Source organism: Protopterus annectens, chromosome 7.part0 (genome assembly GCF_019279795.1).
Source record: "Protopterus annectens isolate FY-2018-M chromosome 7.part0, PAN1.0, whole genome shotgun sequence".
In the NCBI taxonomy this organism is placed as follows: domain Eukaryota; kingdom Metazoa; phylum Chordata; order Ceratodontiformes; family Protopteridae; genus Protopterus; species Protopterus annectens.
This window is the reverse complement of record NC_056739.1, coordinates 427,849,177-427,867,930: the sequence shown is the minus strand read 5'-3', so window position 1 is coordinate 427,867,930 and position 18,754 is coordinate 427,849,177. Positions and strand designations below refer to the sequence as shown.

At 43.0% G+C, this 18,754-nt stretch overlaps 1 protein-coding gene across 1 annotated transcript in view; it reads right to left on the bottom strand.

Moving 5' to 3' along the window:
• The window catches only part of NUP62 (nucleoporin 62), a gene marked incomplete at its 5' end in the record, with an annotated part of 873,863 nt that overhangs the window by 515,995 nt on the left and 339,114 nt on the right, over nucleotides 1-18,754 (bottom strand). Inside the window, one exon of the mRNA XM_044076211.1 lies at nucleotides 861-1,032. Coding sequence (XP_043932146.1) covers nucleotides 861-1,032 — 172 coding nt within the window. The remainder of the gene's footprint in view (nucleotides 1-860; nucleotides 1,033-18,754) is intronic.

Here is an 18,754-nt window from a genome sequence, read left to right as displayed (position 1 = left end):
ATTCACCATCAAGTTACCAATCCCAGGCACACCACACTGAAATCATGGGTGTTCTGGGGTGGGAGTTGGTGGCTACTCTGGCTGGCTGCATTTTTGAAGCCTTTACCCATTACATAGATAATCAACCTCAAACACAAGAACACATACTACCACCAAATATCAAAATACACAGAAGGCTGCTACAGGGTTAACAAGGCAACTCTTGCTGCTTAAGTAAAAAAAAAAAAAAAAAAATAGCACTGTTGAAGGTAGATTTAAGAATCTTCACAGCTGTTTACTGCCAAAAGGAAATATATGTGCAGAGAATAAACAAAATTGGCAAAAGGCCTCCACACCTGCTCGCCAGCAAAGGAATAGTGGGGATTATGAAGACCAACAAAAACTCACCATACTACTAAAAAGCAAAGGGGACTCTGAAAAGATAATTTCAATAAACAAACAGCACTTAGCTTAACAATCGCAGATCTGTCCAAACTAGAAATTTAGCAAACAGGAATTGTGGAAAGAGTAAAGATAGGTGCATTGTGGGAATTGTGTAAAGGAGCTCAATGCAATGAGCACTAGCAAGACTGCTGGGCTGGATATGACCAGTGGCTCTGCTACCAAGAGCTGAACTGAATGGATGAGATGAAATATAATATTTACACATACAGGCACAAACACACAAGACAAGCTTTTCAGGGACAAGGGTATTGTTAGGATTATTAGTATAAAATAGACAAAAATGTTTTGTAGAAAAAACATTAAGACGGACTGCATATTAAAAAAAGTTAAAACGTGACCACTAAATTATATCCACCCTACTGTAAAATAAGGCAGTTTTCTCTACACGTAGCCCAAGACATACTAAAAGAACTAACCTGGTTGCAGCAGTTGCTGTGGTGCTGATGATTGTGCTAGGTGTTGCACTGGTTGTTGTAGCTGCCAAACCAATGGATGTCGTACTAGCGATGGGAAGAGAGGCAGTAGTGCTAGTGATGGTAGTGGTGGTCAGTTTTAAAGAAAATCCACTGCCCAAACCTGTGCCGGTGGCTACAAGTTAAAGAAAATGAACAATTTTACAAAAATGAACAGAATTAACATGAAATCACTGAATTCTTAAGGAACTGGGCTAAATAAAATAATTTTCCCTAGCAATAAGCTGCACAGAATTAGTCAAACAGATAATCACTGCACTTTAGCATGACTTCTACAAAAACATGACAACTTCAACTGAACATTTATGCATTTCCAAAGGCCATTCATCTAATTTGCTGATAAAAAAAGGCAGTTCAAAATACATTTTTAATGTTTAAGCTTGTTGTGGGAACTATCCTCAGTTGATCTTTGAATTAATTTATCCTTCCGTACAACCCCAATTGGGCATACTCTTCCTGTGGATGTTACTACAATGTCAGAAGAGGCCAGCAAATCTAGCTCAAGCCCACTAATTGGTCCCAAGCAATGAACAAGCAATTTCATACTACTTGTTGCTCAAATAGAAGGCTTATCTTACAGAACTACAAGTAAGATTATGTCAATCTTATCTAATGCGGATGTTCTTTGGTGGGTAAACAGTAAGAAGCACTCTCAAGCACTGAGGCACAAAGTGATATTCTTATGGTTGCTGGACAGGATGTTGGGCAAAAAACAGATTGCGGATGCAACTAATCTTCATAAGGTCATTAAACAGACAGAATACTCTAGAAGAAAGGAAACTGCAAGACATGCAGCTTCCTTAGTTATGAGTTATAGATGCTACATGTGGCATCTACCTTTTAAATTACACAATACAGGTAAATGACATCTATGAATTAGCTTACACTGACTACTCATTAATACACCCTCAGACTATATAAACACCTTTCAGTTTTGCAAATCATTAACTCCTAAACAGTTCATGTAACTGACTAGTTTATTTGATGGTCTTCTAAATACAAAAAACTAAACTGAACCAGTCATCATCACACATCTAATCTTTCAACTCTTGCCAAAGTTCTCCTCATTTTCCATTTCTCTGCTGACTACTCATCTTCCCCGGACCCCAATACATTTGTCTTGATACAAATGCCTGCAGATAATTCTCTATAGCACCTCCTCACAAAAAACAAAAAAAAACAAAGGATGTTGGTTTAAGCTACTTGACCAACTACTTCAGCATCAACCTGCAAAATTTCCCATGGCTTCGGCATTCTTACTCAGCCTTCAAATTGTAACTCTGGTGGTATTTTTGCAGTTTCTACCATAAGTGTTGGAAAAATTAGATTCTTTCTAGCATTTCCTTTACTTTATGCCAGTTACAAATAAAGCAGGTAACTTGCTTTTCAACATTCTGCCTATTAAATGAAACTGAGATACCCAAGCCCCTGCAAGGAAGACCTGCTCTATTCCAAAATTATGAGATAAGAACCTTCACAGCTATTGTAACTGCACTTTCACATGAGATTTTTTTTTTCCACAGCCTTGATAATTCTCTGCTTTTTAAATGCAGATGAGTGGATGGAGATCTTAAGGCTAGGCTACACTCCTACTTGTGCAAAATTCTTCTGAATTTCAAACTTTTGCACTGTTCTCCACTGTCCAATATGTTACCAAGTACCCCATTTCAGATTGGCAGACTATTACACTTGCGTCTATTGGATTCAAGGTACTTGGAATATTGATCTGAACCTTTTAGAAGGTGGCTTCTTTGAGCTACAACAAATATGCCTCCATTCAACTCTACAGAGGAAGATGATCCTCCCTGACAGGAAAATCATTGAGCATATAAATTACCATTGCTTTTGGGCTGCTATATTATGCATTGCAGATAAGTGCCTTACATACCCTGAGCTAACATTCATGGCCAGTACATTACAAGTTTTGTTCTTTGCAAAATTATATTCCAAAATGAGATAAACACTTGCTTCTTCAATTGACTCAGAACTATTATTCTGCATCACTGAATATTAAATGCATGACACAGGTCTAAAAAAAACGTTTTCCCTTTAACAATTACTTTAACAATTACTTTTGCTTGGGTCAGCCTCACAATAACATCTTTCAGTAAACACATTTCTAAATCAGCATTAGAGCACCTCTGGAATTTGTTTTCCATTTGCTGGTAACTGCAGCACTACCAAAAAAAAAAAAAAAACTAGTTTATTTAGTAGCTCTTAATATTGAAGTGATTTTGCTCTACTCAGAATAACTTTCTGGTCAGTATTTCACCTTTAGATAGTAGGTTTGTAAATTAAGTTAACATATGCTGAACTTTCAGAGCTGATGCTCTGAATGTACTTGGAAACGGTTTGTTGTCTGCTTCTTCGTGAAATTATTTTTTTTATCACAGATATCTAAACACATCTGTTTTGGACCTATGCAAATGATGACTTCCAGAAAATGGGTCGGTCCTCTTGTTAACATCACAGCTATGTCATTCTAACTGGCCTCTTATAGGTAACACAAATGGCTTATTCACATCACAGTATTTTAAAGCTGGCACATCTGTTACTGGTTTGCAAGCATTTAAAACACACTCCCTGTTCACAGCTTTATTCCCAAGCCACTTGGTTCATAGGTGTGTACTAGGCTAAAGGGTCTGGGTGAATTTTCTGTTTCCCATCCACTCATCAAGATTTCTCTTGAAGAGGGCAAGTGGTGAGGTGCTCTGCTTGACATGTATGGGAAATCTATTCTATAGCATGGGCAGTCTCTTATGAACCTGTCCGTCCAGCATGTTCTGTTGATTGTTGTAATGAGGTTGAGGTCTGTGGAGCATGTAGTGTGGAAAGACTGGGATTCCTTTAGATGTAGCATTTCTAAAACAGCTGGGTCAGACATGGCTTTGTAAGTCAAGCAAAGATTGCCTTTAAGTAGGCGATAAGAGACAGAGAATAGTTGGGAGTTTTTTGGGTCTGCCCATATAGGACAAATGTTTAAGGCCTAGGATCCTCTATGAGGTACCTTTACGGCCTCTCCAGTTGTTGCAGGTGTTTAGAGAGGTACATGCCAAATGGGGCATTGTACTCAATGACTGGCCTAATGAGGGAAGTGTACAGGGAGACCGCTTTCTTCCTGGATGCAAAACCCTTAGCAATGATATGTGCCACATAGAAAGACTTTCTGACCACAGTGGCAATGTGGTGGTCAAAAGAGAGGTTGCTATCAACCTGCGTTCCCAGGTCTCTTACAACGCCTTCTGTGTCAGTGGATTACCATAGATGTGGCAATTCATGGGAACTGGGTTTTTCCCAAAGGGGATGACGACACATTTTTTGGCACTGAGCTTAAGGCCATAGTTCTGACACCAGTCGCTGGTCTCAGTGAGGCCTTTCTGTAGGACGTCAACATCACTTGGGGAGTTAATAGTTCCCAGCTTGCAATCATCTGCAAAGTTTGTCAGCCAGAGTCCCCTTGTGTTGGCCTGGACTTCAGAGAGATAGATACGAAACAGAAGAGGATCCAGGACCGATCCCTGTGGGACTTCCACTCGTGACTGGTCAGCAGTCTGACTTGGAGACAGCTACTTTCACACTCTGGGTTCTACCTGTGAGCCAGTTTGCAACCCACCAAGTGATATAAGGGTTGATGCCTAGCTTAATGAGTTTTTCTATGATTCCTGAGTAGGGAATAGTATCAAAGTCCTTCGCCAGATCAAGGTAGGCTGTATGAATCACCTTGCCTTCATCCACAGCTCTGGTGACTGACTCAAAGAAGTTGACCAGGCATGATCTACCCTTCACAAAACCAAACTGTGTGAGATCCAGAGTTTGAAGATTCCCTATATCCTTGTTTACTAGGTCCATGGTGACGGGTTCCATAGCTTTGCATATCAGGCTCGTCAGTCTAATGGGGCGGATAGTTCCCAGGGTCTGTAGTTGCTCCTCCTTTGTGGAAAGGGATGACTGTAGCAGTGCACCATTCGGTAGGGACAAAGCCTGAAGTGAGGCCGTGACTGAACAGAGCACACAGGTGAGGTGCCAGTTCACTCTGTAGTTAATGTAGAACACAGCCAGGGATATTGTCAGGTCCCATAGAAGCTGTATTCTTGGCCATGGACAGTGCTGTTTTAACCTGTGCAGCAGTAATACTGGGTGCCTCGCAATCTACTGGTACTGTGACTGGTCCTTGGGGGGGGGGGGTAAAGTTGGCACTGAATCTGTCGGCCATTATACTGGCAATATCTGTTGGCTCTGTATAGGAGGTACCACTGTGCAGGAGCTCAGAGCAAATCTGGGTATTGAGATGGAGATTCTTTACATAACTGTAAAAGGACTTGTGCTTGCCTTTACTATCTGCTGAAATTCTGTTTTCATAGCTAGCTTTAGAGGATCTGCTGAGGGATTTCAACTTTCTGTTGAGGCTGATGAGGGAGTTTTTCCAGTCTTGGGACTTCACTTTATTCCAGATCAATTTCCTCCCCTCCTTCTGTTGTAGAGTTTGTTTATGGCAGGGGACCACCAGATTGGCTAAATTTTTTTTGGAGGAGAGTGTATTGGCTCTATTGGGTATGGCAAGATCCATGCATTTGTGTATGGGTTCATACAGTGCATTAGTGTATGATTCAGTGGTCATCCAACTATTCTCAATTTGCATGAGTGCCGTGAGGTTACCCACCTCTGTTTTTAGGAGCACAAAGTTAGCTTTGGAGAAGTTTTTCATGGTGGTTACCTTTGTGGGGGGGGGGGGGATTTCCAAGGTGATTAGTTTGTGGTCGGATCTAACCAGGGAGGAGTTGACTACTGGTGTAGAGCAACAGTCACCCATGTTAGTAATGACCAGGTCAAAGATGTTGCTATCTCTAGTGGGGGTAAGAGCGAGCTGGTCCAGGTATTGGAATTAATGAATTCCAAGAAACGTTGGGCAAGTGTATTGGTACATGAGTAGTTTTCCCAGTTAATGGAGGGATAGTTGAAGTCGCCCAGTATGAGAGTGTTAGTTTGGACCCCAATATTCTCCAGGGTGCTTAGGAACGTGGAGTGCGAGTCTTGGGACATGGATGGGGACCTAGAGCAGGCTACGACCTGAATCACTGTCTTACCCAATGTCAGCTGCACCTGAAGCATCTCAGATGCATTATGTTGGGCAACCAGTCTGGAGGTGTGCATATCCTTTATGAATATGGAAACACCACTGCCTTTGGAGCTTCAGTCCAAGTTTTGGGGCCGAAAGGTGTGGAATGAGTTATAGCCTGGCAGTGCAAGGGTGCTTTCTGCTGCCTTAAACCAGGTCTCTGTTACGGCACAAATGTCGATATTCTCCATTTTAAAGAGTGCTTCGAGCAAGTGCATTTTAAGATTTAGACTTCTACCGTCGAGCAGCATGAACCTCAGATTGCATCTCTTTGTAGTTGTTACAGTGGTAATTCGGTCTTGGGAACACTGCCTAAAAAAGGCACTATAGGGGTGGCAAAGAGCCTTGGCCAGTATCTGGCAGCCCAGGGGTGACAGATGCAGGCCATCTCTGGCAAAGCATCGAGGTCTGTCAATCATGTCATCCCAGGCAGACAGATACTGGATCCCCTTAAAATGACACCAGAAACTTAGCCAATTGTTGAAATCAATCATTTTCTGTTTGTACTGTGGTATCATTCAGGTTAATGGTAGGATGCTGCTCAGGGCTGGGGTCATATCCGCCTGGGCTATATAATCCGAGAGCTCCTCCATGTCTCTTTTCATGTAGTCCAGGGAGGTACGTCCCAGGTCATTCACATCTTGCATTAAAACTTTAAGAGTCACAATCTTCATAGATCTAGCAGGAGCGAACTCGGCAAAATACATCATGTAAATGCTGCAGTACCTCCCCCGCTTGTCTTCTGGTTTTAGCACCTGTTTAACTGTTGACTACATAGCTCTCAAATGAACCAGAGGCAAATCCAGACAGAATCAGGGACACTTAAAATATCAGTACTATTAACATGAAATATTCTCAGAATAAGAGAATATGAACATTCTACAACTCTAATTTATGTCATTATTCACTAAGTGTAATTCACTACCTTTTCTCAAAAGGTCACCACTTTTAGGGGGGTGGGTTAAGAGGGACAGACAAAATCTGAGTAAAAATCAGGGACACCCCTAAAATTAGGGCAGGTAAGAGGTATGGCTATCTGGTTTGTTTCTTTGATATGCGACTTATGCAGTACAGACATTTAACTCTTACTTAACTTTGAAGTACTCCATCTTTCTTTAGCTACTCTACTGGTCTATTAAGTTCTTGTGCCAGACCTAACAATAAGAGATCAAATACGTTTACAGTAACGTCCAAGCCATAAATTATCTGTGCAGTGACTTGGAATAGCTCTGGAGCTGATGAAATCCTAAACTGAAATCTGAGGAAGTTGTACCTTCCAAATGCTCTGTTAAATACATACACAATTCAAAGTCTTCTTTGTTCATCTTTATACACCAGAAACAGTCTGCACCTAATACTGAAAAGAACTTAATATGTGGAAATGTTAGCAATAGGTGATCTCGATCTCAAATCACCTTAATCAGAAGTTGTAGGCCAGCACAAATGCAGATCTAGTCTTTCTTTACAAACAATAGCTAAACTATTCAACAATTGCACCAATTTTAATTGCTTTGCAATGAAACTCAAGAGTTTTCCCTTATGTTTCTGCCCCACCAGACCCCTGAGAGCTAGGGGTATTTCTGTAAGAGCATGCATCACCTGCACTACATAAAGAATTTTGTACAATACCACTGTGACAAAACTTAAACTTGTAAATATCAGCATAATCATGAATGATATCTGTGCTATAGCTTTACACAATAATCAAACCATGTCTGTGACTGACTGCTTATGTAAAATGTATGTACTTAAAGTGAACATGGTTTACATGACATGTAGCTTCTTACAGCAAAGCTCATATATACCACATATGACAGCAAGGAAGACATGAGCCGATAGACAGTGAAGATGCATAGGCTCAGAGGTTAAGTGTTGAAGGTTACACACACAGACATAACTAGGGCAGGGTGAAGGAGCCAGCTGCTGCAGCTACAAGCTGTTAGGGGGCACAACTGGCAGCTGGTGAGGGGGTACAAGTACAGTACTTGAGGTTGCAGTGAGAAAGAAGACTGGAAGCCCTGGTCACTGTTGCAAGACAAAGGCTATAGTTAGTGCAGCATGCAGCTTGCTACAGTGTTACAAACCTTTTTTTCAGTGGGGTCCTCAATTTGAGGAAGACTTTTGGCATTCAACTTCAGGGTGGGGGTACCAGTCTGGGATATGCTGCCCAGGATGCCAGATAACACATCTGGCCCAACTCCTAGGGTCATGACCCAAGTAATAATCCCTACCTGATCGTGTGAACAGACAACCAAATTACTACAACATAACTGTGTAATGGAACGATTTTGAAACCATTAGCAGACAGAACAGCTATGCCCTTGGTGGAGTGGACTTTTAACAACAGGATTTCAAATTTTGACAAGGATGGTGTGCTACCAGACTGCAAAATATAACACACTGTGACTGATTAACAAGGGCTCAATTTGCAAGTGCTAGCTTTTGTTACCACAAGGAAAGACAAACAGCCTGCATTCACTGCAGGTACAAACTGTAAAGGCAATGTAAATTTAAGTCTCCTGCCCTTAGTTTTCTTTACAGGAGGAAAAGAATTGAGAGAGTAATGGAGTAGTTTAAGGACAACTTAGGAGAAATGAACAGTACTTTTCAAGAGGAAGTGTAGTTGGTCCAAATGGACATATGATCCTTGTAGAAATCCTGTAAAGACTCCTTACAAATATCAGCTTTAAACTCAGACATGCTGCAGGGGACTTAAAAGCAAACATGAAAAGTGATTTCCAAGGGCAAGCCAAGTCCATATGGAAGATGGGTAAGCCTGTCAATTATGAAATTCTAGTACAAAGAGAAGGGGGATCCCAAAAAGAGGCTAAAGATGTAGAACCACTTACTTGAATAGTCAGTGTCTGGTCATATTCTTGCAGTTCACAATGTCTGAACCTGAAAACGACTACTTCTTATCAGCAGCTCAAAGACTAGAGAAATCTAAAGGGGGGGGGGGGGGTAGGAAAAAATTCACCTCACCTACAACTACTGTTACTGAAACAATACTACCCCTCTTCTTTGACCAGCAGAGTCCTCCAAAATTACATAGGATGGTGGAGATTTAGTGTCTGCTAACTGCTCACTAAAACAGGCAAACTGATAATCCTCAATTATTCCTAGATGACAACACTACAAATGTCTGCCTGAAGGGGTTGAGATCTGGCTAATTTAGTTCAGGGGACCAACTGATATTAAAAGATCCTCCCTAGTGTAGAAGGTAACTTATTTTTGCTGGGTCAGCTAAGCATGGACAAAGGAGGAGCTCTGGTGGGAAAGAAAGTAGTTTAAAAAGCTCCTCTACACTGATGGGTCTACTTCCTTTTACAAAATGTCTTCCTCCAGGTCTCTAGAAGGCTGGCTGGAAAGAACCAACTCTCGCATCCAAAGGGGCATCCAGAAAGGACTGTCTGCATTCCTCCTTAAGGTAGAAGTGCCTCGTCCACTCCATCACACACACATATATATATATATATATATATATATATATATATATATATATATATATATATATATGCCTGATCCTGCAACCCTATTTTCAGTAGCAGTACAGTTAAATATGCAGTATGCTACATGACAGCCATAATGGAAGACATGGACAGACCAGATCTTCCATACGTCCAGACTTGGGAAAGGAAACAAGAAGTTATGTACTCACCATAACGTTCGATGTATGTAGTCCATCTCACCTCATTCTTACCCGTGGGTTCGGAGCCGAATGTCGGCTCTGACTCAGCCAACTTTTTTAGCTCAAAGTCTTTCTATTGGCTGGGATAAGAAGGTATGCCATGCTGCACTGCTCTCTATCCCCAGATCTAGTTTGCTGCGAGCCCCAGCCCTCATTCTCTATGCATAACACCACCTAAGGAAAGGAAGAACAAACCACGAATGAAGGGAGCTCTGAAACCAGACCTAACCTCCAGATCCTCCAGGACGGGGGAAGGGGGGGGGGGGGTAAGTAAGAATGTGAGGCAAGATGGACTACATAAATCGAACGTTATGGTGAGTACATAACTTCTTGATGTTATGTAGTCCAATCTCGCCTACATTCTTACCTGTGGGACAGGACAGCGTCCCTAGCACTTAAATCCTGGGAGGCTCAGGGGAAAATACTCTTGAGCACTGTGGAACCAAAGGAAGACCTGCCCCTAGATATCACATCCAACTTGTAATGAGTAACAAAGGTGTGAGGAGATGCCCAAGTAGCCTCAGCACAAATATCATCCATAGACAATCTGGCCTGATAGGCTGTAGATGTAGATACAGACAGAGTAGAGTGAGCCTTCACCAGGAATGGTAAATCTTTACCCCCTGAGGAATAAATGAAAGAAATACAACTGGAGATCCACCTGGACAACGTGACTTTGGAGACAGGAGACCCAACTCTGTTTTCCGAAAAGGAAACAAACAACTGATCAGATTTTCTGAGGTCTTTCGTTCTGTGCAAATAAAAACGTAATTGTCTGTGTACATCCAATTGATGAAATTTGAATTCTGCCTTGTTTGAGAACTGGGGAAAAAACACTGGCAATTCAATAGATTAAAGTTACTGATTGACGCCACTTTGGGAAGAAAGGAGGGGTTCGGTCTGAGAGAAACCCTGTCCTTATGAAAAATCAAATAAGGGGGTTTGATTGATAAAGCTTGAGGCTCCAAAACGTGTCTGGCTGACGTGATGGCTACTAAAAAGACAGTCTTCCAAGTTAAGAATTTTAAATTGCACGTGGCTGCAGGCTCAAAGGGGGGTGAAGTAGACCCTGTAGAACAAAGTTTAAGTCTCAAGGCATGACAGGTTCCGATACAAGAGGACGAAGCAATAAAGTGCCCTTCAGGAAAGCCTTACAGAGTCTATGTGCCATCAGGCTAGGCTAGTCTGCGACATGAAAGGTAGAAATCGCCGCCAACTGGACTTTAATGGTTGCGGCCGCTGAACCCTGGTTAAAGAGCATAGACAAGAACTCCAATACAGACGAAACTGGAACTGTGTAAGGGTCAATCTTTCTGGTATGTGCCCAGATTGAAAACCTCTTCCATTTACTGTAATAAATCTTCCTGGTCGAGGGCTCATGAGAGGAAGATAAAATATGAACCACCTCTGACAAAAAATGATGAAGCCTAACTAATGACGGAAGTGGAGTAGCCAGGCTGTCAACCGGAGGGGTCCGAAGAGAGGGATGGAGCTGCCCTGACATGTTTTGTCAGTATGTCTGGTTGTGGGTCCAGAATCCAAGGAGTGTCCATGAGATAGGGATGGAGAAAAGGGAACCAAATTTGACGAGGCCAGTGTGGAGCAATCAGAATCATTCTGCTTCCCAAGAATTGAGCTTTCTGAATAACCTTTGACAGCAAGGGGACCGGAGGGAAGACATATAGTAGACTGGAGGGCCAATTGTGGACTAGAGCGTCCCTAGGTGACTCCCCCTGAGGGGGGATCAATGTGAAGTAGCTGCTGCATTTGGCATTGAGGGGGCTGACAAAAAAAGTCGCAGTAAGGCTGACCCCACCTGCAGAAGATCTGTTCCGCAACTTGACAGTTCAGGGACCACTTGTAAGGCATCAGAATAGCTCTGCTTAGCCTGTCTGCTTTCACACTGGACTTCCCCGGAATGTGCGTTGCCACCAGAAAACGTTGGGAAGACACTGCCCACTGCCACACTCACATGGCCTCTCTGCAAAGGGGATAAGACTTGGTTCCTCCCTGCTTGCTCAGATATCACACCACTGACATATTGTCTGAGTGGATTGCAACAGTCCCGAGAAAACTCTGAAGTGCTTGCAACGCTAGTAGCACAGCTCTCATCTCCAGGACATTGATATGCAGATGCATCTTGTGTTCTTGCCACGTGCCTTGGACTGTCCTGCCTAGATAATGACCCCCCACCCCATCTGGGAGGCATCCGTGGTCACTGTGGCAATCGGGGACGCAGGAATGAAGGGCTTTCCTGCATTCAGGTTGTCGGTGCGAAGCCACCAACTGAGATCCTGTTTGCACCTGTCTGTGAGTAGAATAGGGTGAGAGAGTGTAAGACGTTGAAGAGACCACTGGGCAAAGAGAAGCCACTGAAGGAGCCTCATATGTAACCTTGCCAGAGGAACCAACATAATCATATCAGCCATAGTCCCCAACAGTTGGAGGACCCATCTTGCCTTCGCTCTTCTCAGAAGGAGCAAGGCGTGAACTTGTTGTAGGACTCTGATTCTTTCCTGTGGCAGAAACGCCCGCATGAGGATGGTGTCTAGTTCGGCGCCTATAAAAGTGACACCGTGAGGGCAACAAGGCAGATTTTTCCCAGTTCAATGTGATGCCCAACTGTTGACATAGGTTGATAGTAGCATCCCTGGTCTGAAGTAGTAGCTGCCTGGTGGTGGCAGTAAGGAGCCAGTCGTCCAGATATGGAAACACTTGGAATCCCTGACGTCTCAAGTGAGCAGTCACCACTGCCATGCATTTGGTAAATACCTTGGGGGCTGTGGTGAGACCAAAGGGCAGGACTCGAAACTCAAAATTACTGGCTCCCAGCCGGAAGCGTTGGTGACTTCTGGATGCCCTGTCCATCTTTATGTGGTAGTAAGCATCCTTGAGGTTGATGGAGCACATCCACTCTTCTTTTCCCAACAATGGGAGAACAGACTGCAATGTGACCATTCGGAACTTGGACTTTTGCACGTGGGTGCTCAATTGACTGAGATCCAATATGGGTCTCAGGGTCCCCTGTCCTTTTCGGCACCAAAAAAAATCTGGAGTAAGTCCCTAATCCGATCTGGTCTGAGGGGACATGTTGGATGGCTCCTTTTTCTAGCAGCTTTGAAATGTCTGAAGCTGCGTAATCCCTTTGACTGGGTGGAACATCCGGGATTTCTTGACTGGAGGGGGCTTTGACGAGAAGGGGATGACATATCCTCCGGAAATTAGTCGTAGAACCCATCGGTCCTGGGTGATGCCTTGCCAGGCCTCCGGGGAAACGCACAGTCGGGTCTCCCATCAGGAGCGGCGGTAGGGAGAACCATGAAAGGAATCGCTGTCTCCAGAGTTGTGGGGGCCCTCCTCTGCCCCTAGGGCGGCATCTCCCTGAGTAACCCCCCTCCCCTGCCTCTGAAGGGGGGCCCACCTTCTGCACCGGGAAAAAAACCTCTGTGATTTCTTGAACCACATTTTGCCACCCCTCTCGGCCTTGAGATAAGGCCTAGAGGGAAGGGAAAAATGGACCCCTACGGAGTTTTTCCCTCCTGCTCGCACCTCATGAGATTGTCTTTCAGCTTGGTTCCGAACAAAGAGGAACCATCAAAAGGGGCATCGGTGAATGAAGACTTGAAGGCCTCCGCGAAATGACAAGGGCGCATCCAGGCCTACCGTCTAAGAGCAACTCTTGAACTTGCTGCCCTACTCGCTCCTTCGGCTGCATATGAGATTAGCCTCATGGAGGATTTTGCAATAGAATTGATGGTAGACAACTGAGCGTTGACAGTCTGGGACACCGCCTCAGAAATGTTATCCGTGAGAGTATCTCCAAGCTCCTTGAGGAGATCTCTCTGGAGCCGTGGAAAGTGTGATAAATAATTCAGTGACCGTAAGGTAAAGGTCACTGAAGAAAAAGTATGCTTCCCGTACCGGTCCATGGTCCTAGACTCCTTGTTAGGGGGATGGACAGTGGAAGAAGTCTCAGCTAATTCCTTCTGAGTAGCAGCTGCCACCACCATGGCATCCACAGGGACTCCCTTGGACAGAAATTCCTTATCAAGAGGTGCAGACAAAAATTTGAGTCTCCTGGGGACTGGTTCCACAGAGTCCGGGGTTTCCCACACCCTTTGACAAACCAAATCCAGGAGCTCGTCGAAGGGTGGAGATACCCAGGAGGCAGAAGGCTGAGCACCAAAGGCCTTCAGGAATACAGACTCCTCCTCGGAGGGGGCTTTAGATGGCCAGTCACCTCTGTTTCAAAATCTCTAGGATGTCAGAAAAAGAAACATTCTCAGAGGATGACTTGGAAGACCCCTCCGATTCCTCGTGGTCGGTGTTGATGTGAGAGACTCATTCTGGGAATCTATGCGCTTCCTCTTGCATGTCTTCTTTCTGGGTGGCTCCTCAGGCAAAAACTGAGGGGCCCTCAGAAATGTGGGGACCACTCATGGGGGTACCCTGAGGCCTTGGGGCTCCGCTGTCTAGAGATAGATGGCGATCAGAGACCTGCATCGGCGTAGTAGGGGACAGAATGACTGACCCGCATGCCGCTGATGACCTGGGTAGCGCGCTACGCATGGCCTCGAAGGCTGCCCCCCCCCCCCCGAGTCTGAAGAACGACCAGCTTCCGAAGCCAACTTCCCCGCCCCGATCCAAAAAATCCTGAGTCCTGAACCCAGTGGGCAGCGCCAACGGGGTCGGAGCTGACGGCACCGATAAGCCAGGAGGGGCTGTCAGAACCGACCTAGGAACATCACACGGAACCTAGCACTCCGGCTCCGAAAGCTGAGGTGTGCTTGGAGGAGGAAGTCTCAAAGCAAGTTGAGGGACGGGCTCCGGAGCAGACTGGGTCAGAGCAGAGAACAATTTTGCCAGAACCGGTGACTGAAGGAGTCTCTGCACTTCTCTATCGATGTCCACATCTGATAAGGTCCTGGAGGATTTAGAGGACAGAGAAGGAGATTGAGACCTCCTCTCCGAAGGGGACCTGCGAGCAGGGGATACTGGCCTAATGCTAGGCTATTGGCTCCGAACAGGTTCCAAAAAGATTGGAGCCGAAGCAGGTTCCATAACAACTGACACTTCCCGTGGCCCCGAGGACAATGGAGCCGAGGATGTCGAAGCAGACTTGGCTATTTTCTCCGGTGGCTCCGAGGAGAGTGATGGAGCCGGAGATCTCTTTTTTGATTTAGAGGATTTTGCCTTAGAGCTGGAAGCACTCTCCAGACCCTCCTCGAAGGAGGGTTTCAGAAGTCCCTTCAAAATCAATTTATTCTTCCTTCCCTGAAGAACTCTCGGACTACAGGCATGACAGAAGCTGCACGACTCCTGGAGATGAATCGCTCCCAGACAATACACACAGACCATGTCCATTGGTAATGGACATTTTATAACTGCACTTAGAGCTTTTCTTGAAGCCCGAGGGCTTGTGCTCCTTAGCATCTTTGGACATCGTTAACAAACAATAATAAAGCACCAAAGACAATTAATCAGTGAATAAGTCCTCACTGAATAAGTGGACCAACGGTCAGTCACAAGGCGGGAAAAGCCTACAACAAACAAGTACCACAAGATCTCTAAGCTAAACGATCCAGACACAACACAAGGGGGAAAGGACTAATACCTCTAATTTAAACGGCTTTTAGTCCCAGAAAAATTTTATGACACAAGGAAAGTCAAGGGACAGACTAGGTCCTCTAACTGAAACGGGCCTAGCCCGTTGGAAACAGCTAGTGGGATACCACAGAAACATGATTAAAACACAACTTTTTCACAAAACAAGACAAGAACACACAATAGCAATTAAAATAGCTTTTAGTTTGCAACAAATTCTCTGATAATGAAGAAAAAAGGGTGCTAAGCCACAGCCAAGAGCGAGACCACGTCCGAGCTACACATGCGGCAAACGAGATCTGGGGATAGAGAGCAGTGCAGCATGGGATACCTTCTTAGCCCAACCAATAGAAAGACTTCGAGCTAAAAAAGTTGGCAGAGTCAGAGCCGACATTCAGCTCCGAACCCACCGGAAAGAATGTAGGCGAGATTGGACTACATAACATCCTCTATTAATACCTAATCCACCAGGGAGGTCTAGAAAAAAAAAAAAAAAAAGACAGTTGAGGGAACCGAACCAATCCCAATATATCAAAGGAGAACAGTCTCATGCCCACACACTCCAATACTTTAGAATCCCTGACAAAGGGCAAAAAGATGTTGTGGTACTTGTGCCTGCATGCTGGACTAAATATATTATGCAAAGTAGGGTCACTAATCAAGTCTGCACACACTTCAGCCAGTGGCCTGCAGAGAGTATCCATCTTCTTAGGAGTGGCAAGAAGAGAATCCACGTACCTCCAGTTCCAGGTGTATATACGCAATTTACTTAAGACTCCATGGAGGAAGACAAAAAGCTCCTCCTTTAAAAGCCTTAAGCTTTTTCCAAAGCAGGATCACCTCGAGGGAATCTGTATGGAGATAAGGGTCTTGTTAACTTTACCAGTCTAAGTAAAAATGCATCTAGATATTTAGAGCCCTAAGAAGAGGTAAGCAGTATGGCAGATGAACTCTAGACTTGGTAGACTTACTACCAGACAATCCCCATGGATCTATTTTCTTGACTAAGCTAATTCTTCTTCTACAAGTACTACTTGATTAGCTAATGTCGAACCTAACTATATAAAAGTGTAAATGTACATATAAAATGATATATATTCTAGATGACTATTAACACTTTCACATCCTACTCTCACATATTCTATGTATGTTAATACTGTATTAAATCTAAATCAAAACAATGGTATTCCTACAACAAATAATTACCCTAAATTACAGGAATATTTCAATTAACTAATAAAACAGAACTTTTCCCAATATGAGACTTTTATGATGTATTCCTCTTTTTCTGACTTGAAACAAATCCAGACAAACACTGAACCCCCCCCCCCAGCTATCTTCCTGATATTCAAAAATACTGTATGTATAAATAAAGAAAAACATCTAACATATACTAATATTATATTATGTTATATTATATGTTGTCTACACAGTCTAACTATACAAAAGCTGGTATAATCCTATCTATAAATCACAAAATTAAATAGCTTTCTTCCTAATCTTCCTACCTTTCAACACGGGTTTCAGAGATGCATAATCATTGAGCCCAGGTAGCTTAGGACTGCTAACATAAAAAGCCATCTCAACTCCCTTAGTTCAGTTCTATTATTTAAATCTCCCCATCCTAATGGTTTCAGTGACAGTGCGAATAATAGAAAAGTAAAAATAGTGATTCTCCCCTTGTAACGTGTTTAGCCAGTGCACTATGTTCTTGTTGTCTCCTAAAACAGTAAAGGTGGTCACGAATTCTCTCCCTTAACCGTCTATTGGTCTTACCAACATAAAACGCACTGCAGCAGGCACAGTGGGCTAAATATAATACATTCCTACTCTCACAGTCACCTGAGGCATTAAACTTGAAGGATTTCCCACTCGATGGATGGACAAACATGGTGTTAGTTTCTATATACTGAAAAAATGAGCATGTATTACATTCTAGTCCCATAGTTCATAATGGATCCATGTTCTAATCCATCTGTATAGCAGAGCATCTGCTTCAATGGTTTTCGATTTTTATAAATAAAACAAGGTTTCTCTCCTACTATTGCACTTACCTATCATTAGTCCCCAATATATGCCAATTACGATTTATTGTATCCTTAATCAAACAAGTATCAATGAGTGTGTAATACTAAACTTCACTAATTGTTCTCTGCTCTTCACTCTCTTAGGGGTCATTTCCACTCCACCCATATTGGGACTGTTCCTTTTAGTTCTGGCTTCAGTGCATGCCTCATTTACCTTCCTTCAGTGTGGTATTAGCAGTTTACGTTTTTTATGGACATTTGCCTTGGTGTGTTTACTCCTATACTTTATAACTAGACTTCTTCTTTACTGTTATTTTGTCAAAATGTTAACACATTCAATCAAGCTTTAAAAGTTAAATAAATATGAATTTTCTGAAATCTAATTACAATTTAATCCTCAAATTTCCATTTGAGACCATATATCCCACATACCACTATTGTAATGTATTGTGGCAATAAGGAACAATATTACTAAAAACGTAAAAGTCTCCGTCTCAAGGATTTCAGTGAAATACTTTAAACTACTTATGATACTGAAATAATCATGAAGTAAAACAGCAAACTAAAACAATGAATTTTAGCCAAAGCTGAAGCAATTCAGTGATACATATATAATACAGGCATTCTGAAAACAATTTACTTAACAGTACATGACTCCTGTTAAAATGACAAGAGTTGCAAAAATAAACAATTTAAGTAACAATTTTAATGGCATTCAGTTTTCCCACATTAAATTTGAATATACAAGACCGCATGCCTACACTTTTTCTGCAAACTGTTTTCTTGTGTGTAGGTTGAGTTAATATCCTGCAATACATTACAGTGGATAATTTGATATGACAAATTAACAACGCCATGTTACACTATCAATTAAAGTTTTAAGGAAAACATTACTGTAATGCAAACCAATGCTCTGCAAATGAGAACAAATATAAGAAAACTGTCAAAGTTTTCATATGCAGCACAAAATACTATAATAACTGTGCTTCCTTCAAGCACTGAACTTCACTGAAATGCTTGCTCCAAACCTGTGTAACACGAGTTCAGAGAGAGATGAGCACAACCTCCACATGTCGTGTACCATGTTCCCTGGTACATCGTTACACATTTTCACCATAAGCATGTTCCTGCATGTCTCGGCAGTAGTGCCCTATGAAGGTGTGTACTATGTTCCTACCTACGTAGTTATATATTTTCACCATAAGAATACTCCAGCACATCTCAGCAGTAGTGCACTGTGAAAATGTTTCCAGCTGGACCTTTACACTTTTCACAAGAACATTGTTGTTTGATTCAGCAGTTGTCCACTATGAAGATGTAGTCCATAATCACAGATCCATCTAACATATTCATCAGTTTCAGCAGTGGTGCACTTTAAAGGCGTGTACCATGATCCCAAATT